The sequence below is a fragment of the Magnolia sinica genome, chromosome 7 (genome assembly GCF_029962835.1).
Source record: "Magnolia sinica isolate HGM2019 chromosome 7, MsV1, whole genome shotgun sequence".
Taxonomy (NCBI): domain Eukaryota; kingdom Viridiplantae; phylum Streptophyta; class Magnoliopsida; order Magnoliales; family Magnoliaceae; genus Magnolia; species Magnolia sinica.
This window is the reverse complement of record NC_080579.1, coordinates 4,472,020-4,488,158: the sequence shown is the minus strand read 5'-3', so window position 1 is coordinate 4,488,158 and position 16,139 is coordinate 4,472,020. Positions and strand designations below refer to the sequence as shown.

Below are 16,139 nucleotides of genomic sequence, written 5' to 3'. Positions count from 1 at the left end.
TTCTACATTCCCCCAGGCTGGGCATATATATTTTGTATTCCCAGCTTGTTAAAATTTGCACTCCCATATCCCGAGTTAATGCCTTCGTAAAAATATCTGTTATTTGGAACTTTGACTGCAAGTGTTTGGTGATCATCTCTTTGGATGCAACCTTCTCTTAAATGAAGTGGCAATCTACTTCTATATGCTTCGTCCTTTCATGGAACATTGGGTTATTTGCGATGTAGATAGCCATTTGATTATCAAAGTGAATGACCAGAGAAGATGTATCAAACAATCCAAATTCTTGGAGAAGTGACCTCACCCAAATCATTTCACAAACTGCATGGCCCATGGCCTTATATTCGGCCTCGGCGCTGGATCAAGCTATAACATTTTGTTTATTGCCTCACCAGGTCACCAAATTACCTCTTACAACGGTACAATATCCTGAGGTGGACTGCCTATCATTCATAGATCCAGCCCAATCTGTATAAGCATATCTTTCAACCTGAAGATGACCATTGGACCAATATAACAATCTTTGTCTAGGTGTTCCTTTCAAATTGCATAGAATACAGACCACTACCTCCCAATGTTGTACCCTGGGTTGATGCGTAAATCGACTAACTAGTCCCATTGCAAAGGAGATATTAGGCCGAGTTACAATGAGGTAGATTAATTTTTCAATAAGGCAATGATAGCTTGCGGGTTCTTCAAACAGATCCCCTTGGTCATTTGTCAATTCAGCATTTTGTTCCATTGGAGTGTCGCAGGGTTTGCATTCTGACATTCAAAGTATATTTTCACTGTTTGTGTGTACCCTTTTCACCATGAGATGAGCCTTTCGTTGTTCCACCATCCCGTCTGGACGGTATTTAATTATCAATAACCACTTACATCCCACTGTACATTTTCCAAGTGGTAAGGGGACCCATGTCCAAGTACCCATAGAGTGCATTGCTTGCATCTCATCTTCCATGGCCTTTCGCCAGCCAAGGTCAATCAAGGTATCTTGGTATGAATTTGGAACCATTTGACTAGAGAAGGATAAAACAAATGATTTAAACTAGGAATATAGAATTGGCAATAGACAAATCAGAGACCTCAACGATTGGTGATGGGGGGTGTTGGAAGCTCCATGTCCACTAACGTCGTAAAGGATGCGAAGTCACATGGACCATATTCGTTCATGAGTAAAAGGAAACATTTTCAAAGAAAGACACATCAACACTCACATGCACCTGATGAGCAAGAGGATCAAAACAAATGTAGTCCTCTTGAGTTCTAGAACACTCAGAAAATAAAATTTCAAAATCTGAGGTTTATTTTATCGAAGAAACAAAGGCAATACATCCAAACACATAAAGAGGAAGAGGGAATAGTTCATTGTGAAACTAGCATTTTGCTAGTCCGAGCAACATACATGAAGTAATCTTCAATATTCAATGTTCAAATCACTTTCAGAAAATAATTTTTTATGTAATTAAATATGAATGAGTAAAATATAAAAAAGTAAGAGTGCAAATTTGAAAACCTAGATCCAAATCACATGAGCAATCAACCAAAAAGTTTCGGAATAATATACGCACATATAATACATAAGCCGGATGACGATTTATAAGAAAAAATACCACTAAGACAGCTTAGCTCTAGAGATACTTGGGTACATTCATATATGTCATAAGGGATCAAGCCACTTCCAGTAAATATACATTAATGATGGTCCATACTCCATCCAAGGTGGGCCCCACTTGTGGAAATGATCTGATTACTGATGTATGGGACCCCACCTGTTAAAGAGTCAGTATCGACCACGTTTCATATAATTCCTCTAAGTCCAAAATCCGTTACAGCCATGAAAACCTGTAAAGGATGCCCTGCCCAAGTGGACCCGATTGCAATCAGAGCTATCACTTTCAACTTGTTTGATCACCCTTGAGATCTAGCAGGGACCGTGCGATGCACCGGTCCACAACACGTGCGACCCATTGAAGTTTTGTGCAAGGTTTCAGTCGTTCAACATGTGATCCTACTCTAAAACATGTCATGGCCCCAAAATTATAAATCTCACACGTGTATCATATTGAAGTTTGTGCCAAAACAGTACCATTCTTTCAATAGTCCATCAAAGTACCGAAACTCTATTTGTTTACTCACAAGTCTTCAGGAGGGGGTCAAGAAAAAAAAAGATAAAAAGAAAATTGAGAAAATAGAAAGAGCTACGTGCAGATCGAGGCTGCCACGTTGGCAGCCCAATGAACGAAGGGTCCACAGTAACCTTCTTTGATCATATTCTCTGATGAAGGGACACGCCAAAAATCAGGCGATTCCAAAACACAGGTGGGCCACACCGTGTAAATTTAGAGGTCCTAGGCACGATTTGCATTTGTGTTCCACATTAGTTTTGCATTGGCCTGATTTTTGTTTTCTACGGTTCGCATGAGGGGAAGAACACAATCGACGGGTTAGATTGGGTGCATGGGTTCACGAGGGTCCACAGCAGCCTTGTGCCACCATTGATAACCATATGGTCACTGCCCATTTAACATAGACCCAAACCTGGTTTAGGAGCGGGTTGAGCCGGTTGAACCACGGCCAACCCGACCCATTGCTACACTAACTAATCTAGCCCAAGCACCAGGTGGGGCCATAACACATGAACACTTCATGTTGCCTCACATGAGACCATGGCCCACAAGACCTTGATTATAGATCAAAGCGTGCTCAAGTTGGTCCACCTAACAATTGATCTAGACCTTTAATGCTTGTTATTCATCATCACCGTATAATAATTAATAATGAGAAATGGAAACTATCTCCATGAGAATAGAGTGCCAACCAAACTGCCTTGCAACTTTGAGCTATTCCTGATGGGGAACATGAACAGAATGGCCTGCTCAAGCACAGTAGAGCATGCCCACATTGCACATGTACAGGATTCAATCCGCTCATCAGGTGGACCGCAGAATGTAGATGGACGGCCCCAAAAATCAAGCCACTTTGTTCATCAAGTCAGCCACTTTTACGATCACGAACATAGACAGTTATCAAGTGTCTTATAACCATCCGTTTCTTCTATTCAGCTGATGAGCCGACTCGCCCAAAATTCAGGTAGGGTATTCAACAGCAGGGCTTGTCTGATGGGCGGACTCAAGCACAGGTTATCTGTAAGTCGGTTAGCAAGGCTCATTCTCATGGAGTAGGGGTGCAACTCAGACCGGTTGGGTTGGGTTGAGGGTCAATCTAAGCCTGACCTGACCTGTCCTCAAGAAGACCCAACATACAACAAAACCAAAGGTGCCCAACCTGAACCCAAAACAAATTCCTCTATATTCAACCCAACCGGACCTAATCCTACCTAACTGGTCCAGATTTGCTCAACCCAAACCCAATGCAACTTCATATCGGGTTGGCATTTTCCAACCTGAAACTGACCTAAGGACCTCGACAGTGCGACTCAACCCAACCCAAACTCGGGTTGGATCAATTGGGTTTGGGTTGTCCCGAACCAATGAAATGGAGAGAGAGAGAGAGAGAGAGAGAGAGAGAGAGAGAGAGAGAGAGAGAGAGCTGCTATAAGAAAATGATCATACACCAACCTGCAATCTTGGCAGAGATTTCTTTTACATTTCACAGAATGCTAGTTTCTTCATGCATCTCATCTGTCGACACTAATATCTAAATGATACAGAGAAATGGCATCTTATAAGCTGTAAAATTCTGATACTAGGGGGATGGATCCGTGCGCCTACTCACGAAAAGCTTGCCTATATCTTCTGTTACAACATTGCTCCTGCCACAAACCCAAACTCAAAATGTCATCATGCAAATGCAGCTGTGCACCAAGAGCGAAAATGAAATGAGATGTATGGGAAATCTCCCCAGGGCTGTGTCGCCCTAATGAATAGAATTGCAATAATTTTTTTTATTTTTTTTAAAGCTGATGTTGACGCCTTTTTCTTTCTTTCTTTCTTTCTTCTTTATTTTCTTCTCCTCATTTTTCTCTCTCTCTTTTTTTTTGGAAAGTAACTGAATTTTATTAAAATAAGCAGACAAGCAACAAACTATAGGAGCCAACCGCCACCGACCCTCTCTTCACTCCTTTTGCATCACTCAAAACATGTGGGGAATATTACTCTCCTGTAGATAACATACAACACTCGGACCAAGAGATGCATAGTATTCAAAAATGGTTACATAAAAGTAACAGTGGGATCCGTTATGCATGATCCATGAACCAAAAACTTTGCAGGTGGGAAGATCCTAAAACTTTCAATAATTGGCCAACAAATATACAGTTAAAGAAATACAGCACCGGTTCCACTAAACCAATGAAAGACCAATTTTCTATAGCAAAGATATTCACTGAATCACCATATCAACGTTTTGACTAGCACAAACCCACGGCCCCACTTTTTTTCTTTTTCCTTTTTTAGCATCAACAAAGACATTTTATTGCAAGAGGCAAGACGCCAAAGGATATAAATACAAACCAAACCACAACCTAACAAGATGTTAAAATCTAAGAGAAATTTCCTTGACCAGCTTCAACTGATTCTGGAAGACGGTTTTCTGATAATTGGGGTGTGTGTGTGTGTGTGTAACATTTTGATGTTCTCCTCTAATCTCTCAAGAGTGAAGATCGCCTCAGGACATAGCGGACTTTCAGCTTCCAACTGCTGCCACGCACCCTTCCCAGAGGAGTTTTGGCAAACCTGGAGCCTCTCGCATTGAATCTTAGATGGGACGACTCCTGCACTGTCCTCAGTGGCATTGACATTGCTTACGTTAAAGGTGGTACACGTGCCTTCCTCTGATTCTCTGCCCTTCCTTCGGATGGCTGAGGGTCGATTTGTCTTCCCAAGGCCTGAAGATTAGAAATCTTTGATTGTCAACCCTTAGTTTCCATATCGAAAGACGGCATAGAGCCTGATAATTCGAGTCAATTCAGTGTAGAGCCCGTCAAAAGATGTCTTGCTCCTAGCCCTGAAGCTTGCCCCCATTCTCTTCTTCTTCTTCTTCTTCTTCTTCTTTGAAGTCATGAAATTTTATTCCTAGCTAAAACACCAAATGGCTACAACCCAACCAAGTAGAAAAACAGCTACAATCCAAGCAAGGGGGACAAGGAACCATTGTCCAAGGCCTTAGAACACAAGGCCCATCTCACTGCATCTAGCTTTGCCCTTCTAAACACCTCCATTCAAAAAAAGAAAAAAGAAAAGGCCCAACGGACTACTAAGAAAACAAGCCACCACACCACCTTTCCTTCTTTCCTGACACCGCCTCTATGCCAAGCCAAAAAGAACGCCTCGATAGTTCCTGGCATTACCCAAGGCATTTGAAGAATAATCAAGAACCTCTCCCACAGCCCAAAAGTGAAAGGGCAATGAATAAACAAGTTGTCCACCAATTCCACATTTTGCATGCACATGATATAGATATAGGGGAGAACGGACCATCACCCTTTTTAAAGATTATCTTTAGTTAACACCCTCTTTCTTCCCACCAACCAAGCAAACACTGCAATCTTGGGGTGGTGACGGTGTATAACCATACTTGAGAGGTGTGACCATGCTTCTCCCCCGACTGACAGCTTCAAAGCGCCTTAAAAAAAGATTGAACGGTAAACCAACCCAATTTAGCTTTCTCTAAACCATTGAATACCTCTCTCCCAATAAAGGGCAAACACACTGAAGGCACTCAAGAAGCCTAACGACGTTATCCGCTTTCTCGTTCAACAAGTATCTATGACATTGAGGAGTCCACACAACAACACCTCAAAGGATGGAAAAGCATCGAGCAATGAAAATATTCTTACTTGATGAGAGCCTAGCAAACCTCGGAAACACGCTCTGGAGAGAGCACTCTCCAAACCAAATGTCCTCCAAATACCGAACCCTCGTGCCATCACCAACAGCAAAAACAGCACCCTCCTTCAACTTACTCCAAGGTAGCTATTGTGAACCAACCCCCTTCTTGAACCCCATACTTGTTAGTTGTCACCTCTCTCCAAAAATTTCTTTCTTCCAACAAATCTCCAGAACCACTTCCTAAGAAGAGCAAGGTTCATAGTCTCCAAGTCCCTAATTCCAGCTCTCCTTCTTCGTACAGCCTACAAACCTCATCCCATCTCAAAAGATGGAATATGTGATTTTCCACAGCACCTTTCCTCAATTCCTTTGTTCTAGTGTTTTCATCATTTTATTTTATTTATTTATTATAAAAAATCTGTACTATTTTTTGTGTATGGTACCTAGATTTTTGGAGCTTGTAGTGCCGGACAACTGAGCACACCTTGACATTTGGAACTCATACCGCAAGTCCAGGCAACACTGGTTCCCACCTAACCACATGGGCCAGACAAGGTCAACTCCAGTCCGGGTTGCCAACATAGCACCCATCAAAATGGAGATGACCCACTGGAGCCAGATTCAATTGAGGTTTATTAGTGCACTTTTCCATGACCAGCCACGAATTGAAACTACATTGTTTTTGGGACCCAGAAACTGTAGCTGCAAATTCTGAAGACCACTCGTTATGACTGCTAAGTAAATTACAATGCCTCTACTGAACTAATTACCACAGTTCGACTCATTCGTGCATACAGACAGAGCCTAGAGAAGAAGTGTTCGAGTACTTGATCAAGTACTTCAAAAGCGTAAATCAAAGAAAAACTCGAGAGATGGACCGTCTTTGAGTAAGGTTTGATTTCAGAAAGTAGCCCTAAATCATCAAAGAGATGGTAAAAGTAATGCCTAAAAGGAAAACAGAAAAGCCTCACTCAAAGACGTGTAAAGTCCACCCATCCATCCGTTTCGCCATCTCATGTTACCATGAGAGCCAAAAATGGGGTGGATCCAAGACTTAAGTTGGCCACATGAATGTACACAGTGAGGATGGAAATGCACACCATTGAGACCTTACAGGGGATCACCATGGTGTTTATATGCCATGTATCCCCTCGTAAGGTTATTCCCACCAGGATGAAAGGGAAACATAAATTTCAGCTGGATCCAAAAATTTGGCGGGCCCCAATGTCTAAATGGTAGGCGTTCAATCACCACTGTTTCTTGTGGTTTGGCAGGCTTGAGTCTTGGATCTGATTCATTTTTGGGCTCTCGTCCTAACATGAGCAGAAGAAACTGATGGATAGAGTAGATTTCACAGCGACATCATGCTGAGCCCCACAGAGCTTTGGGTTACAGGAACTCCCCGTAACAACTTGAGTCCCTCACTCAACTACAGAGGTATTTAAGTTTGCGGAATTATTGAGTCCTTGAGCTCAGGATCAGCACAGTTTGTACAAGTGATACAGACTATTGGCCAGTTGGGTCCCATCATGGAAGGACCATACTCCGACAATCTCCCAGATTTGAAGATCCTATCCAATGATCTAGGGCCCTTTTCTCAGTTGAATAACCATTGGTGTATTTCTCTTCCTGTCCTTTCTTTGTAGGCCAGAAATTGAAATGTTAAGATCAGGATTGTCATTTCAATTCAAGCAGATATTGTTAGCATGGCCCATCCATGGTAGGGCCCAACAGACCAATGGCAGACTACTAAACCAGGAGTCCTGCTTGTACAAAATGAAAAACAGTACAATGGTCGCATTGAGGATCATATCATTCCTCTTAAAGTTTTAGATTGTGGGGTGCATCCATAATGAATTCAAATGGTTTTGCTCACTTTTGTAGTATTGAAGCTCTAGATTTTATTTTTTATTTTTCTCTTTTTTTCCCGCATAGACCAACAAAGAGAAACAACCATATGAGAAATAAAAGCAGCAACTTTGTAATAGCTATGAAAAGGAGATATCGCTAGTTCTCCCAAAACACTCACAATCTAATGATTCCACACCCCATTAACATTTGCCTATTTGTTTATGATTTTACAAAACAATTTCCTTTTATCATTATATTTGCTTCTGATTTTACAAGGCAATATGTGTGTCTTATTCTAACAGGTATGGGGTCCATAGTGGAAAATAGTAGAAATGTTGAAAGGTCAATAGTCAATATGCATTATTTGTTTTCCATAACTGTCATCAGCTCCCTCAAAAGGTTTTCAAGAGGGCGTAGTTGGATGTCATGTCTTTGGCCTCGTCTCTCAAGTCCTTTGCCAATCAGTCAGTTGGTTCTTTGGAGTTTTGGTCTAGCTTGTTTTTATTTTGGGGCATAGATTCCTCATTGATGCCCTTTCTTCTCTTCAATGAAACACCATTACTTCTCTCAAAAAACAAAAAAAATCCTATCTGTTATGAACTAAGGAGATGGATCAGACAGTACTAAACTGTCATTCAACTGATATATTTGACAATTACTGATTGTAGTTCATGATATTAATTTCTTAGAGGTTTGTTAACCCCACATGTATATATAAGGCAGCTCATCTACATGCCACAACATGTGCCAACATGGCACACGAATGAAACAACCTAGCTGTCCATCGGGTGGGTCTGACCACGTATAATCTGGCCAGAAAATCAGGCTGGTCCACTGCTGGTCAGGCATGCTAGAATATTAAAACAGATGCATGGCTTAGAAAATCTCGGCTATTTATTTGTTTTGGCCATCCATTTCTTTTCCGTAAACTGACCTACTTGATTGGCAGTCTGCCCTCCTTTTCGGCAATGGCATGCTGCACATGTAAAAGCATGTACAGTATCTGCCTTATACATGCATGCGAGCTTAGCAAAGCTCAATTTCTCAAAATGCTTTTCCATTTTCTACCATTGTTTTTGTTTTCTTATACTACAAGACTTGCTCTAGTTAATTAACCTATAAATGGTGCCTAGGAAGCATCGATCGAGGTATTGGCAAATGACAAATGCTATTATGATGCACACTTCATACAAGTTTTACAAAGTGTCATCACCAGCTTATGCATGTATAGCATAGCGCTTTTTGATCTAGTGGATCAGCATATGGATGGACTGTAGACAAATTTGCAATGGTTGGAAAACTAGGAACTACTGTGAATTTTGCCACTTGAATGAGAACCATCAATCATTTTGTGAGTTAACCATTCATTTTGCAAGCCACTGATCAGATCCCACTGCTCTTTGAACTATCCCCCATCCACATGTGGTCCATCACATCATTGGTCCTAATCCCCAAACACAAATGCTTGATTACAGTAGAAATGTTTTTGGTGTGCACTTCATAGGAAAAGAATCCTGTACAACACCAGTTGTATGCCGCAGGCACAACACCTGATTTCTGTGTGACCCACCATGTTATGCATATGGCATCTACTCAGTCCATCAGGTCCCTCTCGATGTTAGGCCCCAGGCTAAAGATCAGTCTGATCTGGAAAGGTGGGCCATACCACAGAACAATGGGGAGGGGACACCAACCATATTTGTGTGGAGCTCAACATGGTGTGTATATTCCATCCAACCTGTCACTCAACAAAATAAGGGGCATTTCAAAGATCAGCCCGATCTAAAACTTAGGTGGGCCACACCGCATGAACTTAGAGGCTTTAGGTGTGAGTTTACATTGTTCCTCGTGGTGTGGCCCACCTGAGTTTTGAATCAGGGACTCCATGAAACACAAGTATCAAAGTAGTGTCTTTTTTGACATATATGCAATCATTCAGTCGGAAAGTGAAGAAAGAAAAACTAATCAAATAAAGCACAAACTCTTTTTCCTTTGAAACATATCAATAAAGCACAAACTGACCTGCCACGAAGTTGAGGAGGAACCAGCCGGCCCCCAACAGTGTCAGGCACATTTCGTGAATGTGGCAAGTTCCCTCTAGGATGCTTACTGCGTGGATGAGAGGACATAGATCCATTTGATTCTCTCTTCCGGGATGCACTTTCTGCCATGGCAGCTGCAACTCTAGAATAGTGATCACTGCTACTCACTTGATGAGATGGTAAAGAAGGTGAATCGAGAAGAAGTGAGGCATCTGGAAGTTTCTCAATAGGGGAGGTGGATGAATGTGAGGCGCCATCTGATTGTTGATGTGATGAGGATATCAAACTCCTGCAAATAAAAGAAACTTATAGATGCCAAGAAAGAATTAACAAGAAAAGAACGGGTCAAAATTGAGAACAACATAAAAAGCTTAACTTCATATGAGTTGATACGCATTACACTATAGTAGAGTCAACCTACTTATTTTCCTTTTGCAAGATCATGCCAATTTTATTAAGAAAGAGGAAAAGGTTTCTTCCAACAAACTACAAGCAAAACCAGATCAAATCAAAACAAACTATAGAAAGGGAATCAAACAGCTTGAGACACAAAGCCCAAGATAGCATGTTCAGCTTTGCCTCTGAACACCCCATCCAGAGACTGATGACGATTACAGAAGCATCTCTCATTGAGCACTACCCACATCGACCAGCCAGCAAGAAAAAATCATCTCTACAGTGCCTTCTGTACAAGACCAATCCCACCCCTGTACCAAGCAAGGCAAACTCATCAATGTAACCTGGCATCACCCAGCTACATTGTAGAAGATCAAAGAAATGGCTCCAAACAGCTCCAAGCCTCCGACAAACTTGCAATGCATAAACAAATGGTTCTGCATACTAGAGGCACATAATGCACACATGGGGACAATTATATGTATCTCTTTTGCAAGCTATCCACAGTAAACAACCTTTTCTTCCCCACCAACAAAGCAAAAGCCAAGACAGACAGGGAACCTTTGTAATGCCAAATCACTTCCGGCGGATCCATCGACTCTCTCGCACTAGGCACCCAAGGTGCCTGATAAAAGGACCGAACAGAAAAGCCACCAGACTTTTCCCATTTCCAAGCCCACGCCTCTTGCGCAAAGGGGATTGGAGAGTGGGTTAGAAGAAGCATCAAAATCTAGTCATATCCTCCACCTTGACATTTGAGAGATTCCTAGTGCAAGGAGATGTTCACACCACTTGGTCTCCCATAATTTTGAAACAATTTGAGACAAGCACCTCCCAACCACTTTGTTAGCAAACTTTTGAGGTGGGACAAAGTGTGTAGGCCGACTCATGAGGGGGGAGCAAGGATTAAGAAGTTAGATTAAATGAATATGGTGCTGCTACGCAAGTGGCTTTGGATGTTCAGAAAAGAGCAGGAGATTCTTGAAGGATGTCAATGGATTAAGTACGGTATTCAAGAAGGTGGTTGGTGGGCTAAGGATCCCTAGGTATATATAGAGTTCTAGGATGTGGAAGGCGGTGTGTGGAGGGATAGGATCAAAGAGGTGGTTCATTTCTCCTCCGGTGATGGGCAACAGATTCGGTTTTGGATTCATCCTTGGGGGAGCACCCTCTTCTTTATGAGTTTCCGAAGCTGGCGAATCTTGCCCCACATTGGTATGTTTAAGTTGACCATTGCTAGTTGCTACTCGTCCTCTGGCTTCTCTCGTGTATGGGTGCCACCTTGCAGGAGGAATATATTGGACGAGGAAGCAGAGGAGTTGTCCAGTTGTTAGCCAAGCTTCATGGTATTAGGTTGTCCCCTGGGGTGAAGGATTCAACGGTGTGGTATAAGGCTAAATATGATTGTTTCTTGGTTCGCTACTTCTACAAGGAACTCACGTCTAGATCAGTGGGCGAGGGCTGTGGCTACTAGTCCTATATCTAATCCTATGGGGCTCCTCCAAAGGTAGCAGCTTTCACTTTTGCTTGGCTAGCCGGAAGGAACATGGTGCTTACTATAGATAACATGTAGAAAAGAGTGATAATGATCCCCAACTGTTGTATCATGTGCATGAGGGACGCGGAGTCAGTGAACCACTTCTTCATTCATTGTGCGTTTGGTCGTGTGGTGTGGAGGAATTGTTTCTTTGTATTGTTCAATTATCATTGAGTGACGTGGAGTGTTTCTTGAAAAAAAAAAAAAAAAAAGGGATGAACTGGAGACTAATATTGCTAGTAGTGTTGTGGGTTTCGTGGGTAGAGAGTAATAATAGGATATTTCATTATCGTGTAGGGTGGAGGTGAAGGTCTATAAAAAGGAGAAGCTTCATGTTTTAGAACGGGTGAATTGTAATTTTGCCTCTTCCCTCTCTGAGTAAGTTGTTGTAATTTGTCGCTTTTGGCATTTCTTAATAAAAAGTTTTCATTACTTCTAAAAAAAAAAAAAAAAAACCAATGTTAGCTAACCTTGAGAAAAGAATACAGAGAAAACTATTGGTGCACCAAATCCTTCTAAAATTTGGTAAAACCTCGATGCCCAATCAAGTACACAATTTCTTACTTGAATCTAATGATAGAAAAACAAACATAAAATTTGATATTGAATATGTATGGAACATTTCCAATGTATTGTTTATATGAGGTTTGCCCACAATAGAGCCCAACATGTATGGACCATGTTGATAGACAAACAAACATAAAATTTGATATTGAATAGGTATGGACCATTTCCAATGTATTCTTTATATGAGGTTTCCTAATTTGATGTAGGTTCGTGGCCCACAATAGAGCACAACATGTGCTGATTTTGGGCTGTTTGTTGCAAGATTTGGAGCCTAAATGTCACATATTGCATTTGTCATTTGTTGAAGATAGGAGGTTGATGTAGAATATATGGTTGAAGATTTGGGGGTTTTGTTTTGTTCTGTTTTGTTTTGTTTTTTTCCTTGCTATTTTAGGCCAAATCTTGGTTAGTGTGGGATTGTTATTATCTTAAAAGTTTATAAATTGATATCTTTAAAAGAAAATTATAGACTGATTTTGAAATCAATTGAGATTGATTTGAAATCAATCAATAGTTGGAGGATCTTCATTAAAGATTCATGGGAATTGTCTTGAAGGTTTATAAAAGGGGCGGTGGGGTAGGAGGTAAAGGTATTTCTCCCTCCCTACTCAAATATTCTTGTGGGTGTACTCTTGTCCATTTCTTCGCAATTCGAGTGTTAAGATCTCATTGACTTGTTAACCGGGTTGCATCATAATTCCACATGAATTTCTCCCTTGTCACACCCACATGCAACATGTACCAACTGGAAATGCATGGGACATTAGTCATGCAACAGGACGCCCTACCCAAAGAATCATGCCAATCAACTCATCAAGAGGGACTAGTATAGATGCCCTGCCCAAAGAATCACACCAATCAACTCATCAGGTGGGACAAGTACGATAATTTTTTATTTTTTTTTAAAAGGACAATTAGACAAGAAGACTCACCAACAGTCCAGATTCAACATACATAAATTGCCCACCAATATGTTAGTATCTTGATATTGGGCCAAGGCATCTACATAATGGAGCCCAATGACATGTAGCAGGTTGGCCCATGTGGCTGCATATGGATGGTGCACTTGGAATTAGGAGAAACCTCGTTGATGTTACATAACGAACTTTTTTTTTTTTTTTGAAGGATAATGATTTTATTCAAAGCTAATGTAGAGCGGGTCGCGGATAATTTCATGGCCAAGATGGACCAGAAAAGGCACGATCGGAGACAGAGATGATCCGGACCGTATCTTGCAAACCAAAATGAGTTATTGATTTTGGGATAGGACGAGCTACTTTAGCCACCCAACCCCATTACGCCGGGTTGCGCAAGCCAGATTTGCGAAATACCATCAGATCAACAGTCGTTTCCCTGTTTTAATTCCATTTTTACTATAAATAGTAAGTTTTAGTTTGATTATAACTCTTCATCCATTGGGCTTCAGGAGTTGTGCCCAGAATAATTAGGAGAACAGCATGGTGAAGCCAAATAGGACACTTACTATTTTTGGCCTAAAACCTTGCGCACTAGTAGACAGCACGACCATCTATTAATAAATAGTAAGTTTACTATTTATAGTAAGTCGCGATTTCTAAGAGTTTTAGTCGTAGTTTGATTCCGAAATTTCTTCCATGGCTTAGTATCCCTATTTAAAGGGTTGTAGACTCGTTTATTTTAATCATCAATCAATTTCGAATTTTATAAAATTTATTTTCTATTTTTCTTGTTATTTCCTCATGGATTCAAGAAGTCTCTATGAGGAGCCCAGAGAAGTAATGTGGATTTGGAACAGTTATCCCCTTGAGGAACTCGGTTCTCGACCTCACGTCCTTCCCTGCGTCAAAAGCTGCCAGACAACAACCCAAAACAGTAATAATAATAAACTAAGAAAAGCAAATATTAAAGCCCTGATAATGATTGAGCAAAGGAAACATCACAATGACAGATAGAAGCTGTCCAATCCATTACATCCCTTTTAGACTTCCAGTATACTTCTTCCCAAGGTCCTGATCTATTCCGAAAACACCGCATGTTGTGTTCTCCCCAAATATTACACAAGCCCACAAGCAAACACAAACGCCATTTAGCCTGTAAATGAAATCACAGCTTTTTGCAGGGAAATCAAATGAGGCTGAAAGCTGTAAATGATTTACAGGCATTTTTCAGCATCCAAACACAGACTTTAAACCAATTACCCGAAAATCATTTACAATTAGCCCCATTTACAGGCATCCAAACGACCCCTTAAACACTGATTCTTCTCTAATTTTGGTAATAAAATGGTACAAAGTTGTCCTACTGTATTACCAGAAGCAGAAAAGAAGGGGTTTGAGTATCAAATAGGGTGGGTGTAGAAATCAAGAAATTGAGAAGAAGATTTACTGATTTTGAGAATCGGAATCTTGTCTATCGTCGCTTTTATTTCTTTCTTCTTCTTCTTCTTCATCATCTTTTTCATCTTCTGCGATGTCCGAATCTTCGTCCGACGCGTAGTCTACCAGAGACATCTCTCCTCCTCCCTTCTGTTATTCTCCCTGCCTTGTAAATGGAAGAACTGGAGACGACAATAGCACGAAATAGATGTTCCTGATGTATGCGTACTGCGCACACTCGCTTTTGGTATAATAGCCGAGCTTGGGTGGGGCCTGAACATAGGGCCCACTTCGATGTATTTATTGTATATCCACACCATCCGTCTTTTTTCCCAGGTCATTTTAATGGAATATAAAAAAAAATGAAGGAGATCGAAACATCATGTGGACCACACCACAGGAAAGTAATGATTGACCATTAAGAACTTTTTGTAGGCCACAAAAGTTTTAGATCAAGCTTATATTTGTTTCTCCCTTCATCCAGGTCTTTTGTGACCAAATCTATGGAAAATAAACATTACAGTGGGCCCCATGAAGTTTTTAATGGTGGACATTAAATCACCACTGTTCGTATGCTGTGGTCCACCTAAGGATTATATTTTCTGCATTTTTGGGTACATGCCCTTAAATGATCTTTAAAAACGGATGGACGGGGTGGATATACAACACATACATTGAGGTAGGCCCCACGGTCAGTGACTCATTCATACGCTATGCGCCAGGTACATACCGAGAGTCACGTGGGTGCAACTTCCATGAGACGCACTCCGTCCGTCGTCGTGTACGCTGCCTTACGGTAACCATTGAACTAAAAAAATAAAAAACACGGTCGTCCAAAACTTAGGTAGTCCCACCATTATTTCTGATCAGGACCAGTGTTTATACGCCATCCAATCCAATCATCTGATGTGACTCACAAAGATGAAAGAAATACCCAACAACACACGTGGCATGATAATGAATCAATCTAGACCGTTAATCTAGTTTGAGGTACTGTGGATAGAAATGATACTTAGGCCCCAGTGTTAAACAAATTAGATGGTATTATGCCCACTTGTTGGACCTTTTGGCAAATGAAAGCCCTGGATTAGCCCACTAAGCTATTAGATCTAAAACCTGGGTTTGGTTATGAACCAACGGTTCCTGTGCTCGGCTCTAGTAGGCTAGACTTAGTGGGCCAAAGCTAGACTTTGGATACATGGGATTACCTAACATGATAGTCAATGTAGAAAAAGGATTTTATTTTATTTTCTTAAATGGGTGTTTATTTGAATAAAAAACGAAAATTTTAAATTTGTTAGACAAATGTCACCTTATTTCTTTTGAGAGATTTCTGATAATAGATACCTAACTGTGATAAGTTGGTGGTTGACTCATAGGAGTTTTAACATGAGATCATAAGTTCAAGTACCCATTGTGGTGAAAATTTACCGTGGTATGAGTAGGTAAAAAAAATGTTACTGGATTCCTGTATCCAAACAACCCAGCTGTCTTCCATGTGAGAAACAATTTCCATTTCTAATATGGATTCTGCATATCCAAACAGGCCTTAATTTTTAATTTTTATTTTTTTTCAAGGTAAGCAAAGAATTTATTACCC

General features: G+C 40.9%; 1 protein-coding gene and 1 long non-coding RNA gene across 2 annotated transcripts; both read right to left on the bottom strand.

Annotated features, from left to right (window-relative positions):
• Positions 1 to 3,572: 3,572 nt before the first annotated feature.
• Positions 3,573 to 14,756, bottom strand: LOC131250895 (uncharacterized). Its single transcript, XM_058251288.1, has 3 exons — positions 14,550 to 14,756; positions 9,666 to 9,974; positions 3,573 to 3,775 (listed from the first exon to the last, which is right to left on the bottom strand). The coding sequence occupies exons 1-3, from the start codon at positions 14,672 to 14,674 to the stop codon at positions 3,709 to 3,711; spliced, it is 501 nt and encodes a 166-aa protein (XP_058107271.1). The 5' UTR covers positions 14,675 to 14,756; the 3' UTR covers positions 3,573 to 3,708.
• LOC131250896 (uncharacterized) lies at positions 12,550 to 14,543 on the bottom strand. Its single transcript, XR_009173490.1, has 2 exons — positions 13,118 to 14,543; positions 12,550 to 13,022 (listed from the first exon to the last, which is right to left on the bottom strand). It is a non-coding gene; the product is annotated as an uncharacterized LOC131250896 (long non-coding RNA).
• Positions 14,757 to 16,139: the final 1,383 nt, after the last annotated feature.

What these genes read in the sequence shown, in the direction of transcription:
- LOC131250895 (XM_058251288.1), bottom strand. Translation starts at nt 14,674, where the DNA reads ATGTCTCTGGTAGACTACGCGTCGGACGAAGATTCGGACATCGCAGAA. An exon ending in GATTCCGATTCTCAAAATCA is followed by an intron (nt 9,975 to 14,549) that starts GTAAATCTTCTT and finishes TTTTATTTGCAG; the next exon opens with GAGTTTGATATCCTCATCAC. An exon ending in CCTCCTCAACTTCGTGGCAG is followed by an intron (nt 3,776 to 9,665) that starts GTCAGTTTGTGC and finishes GGTTTGTGGCAG; the next exon opens with GAGCAATGTTGTAACAGAAG.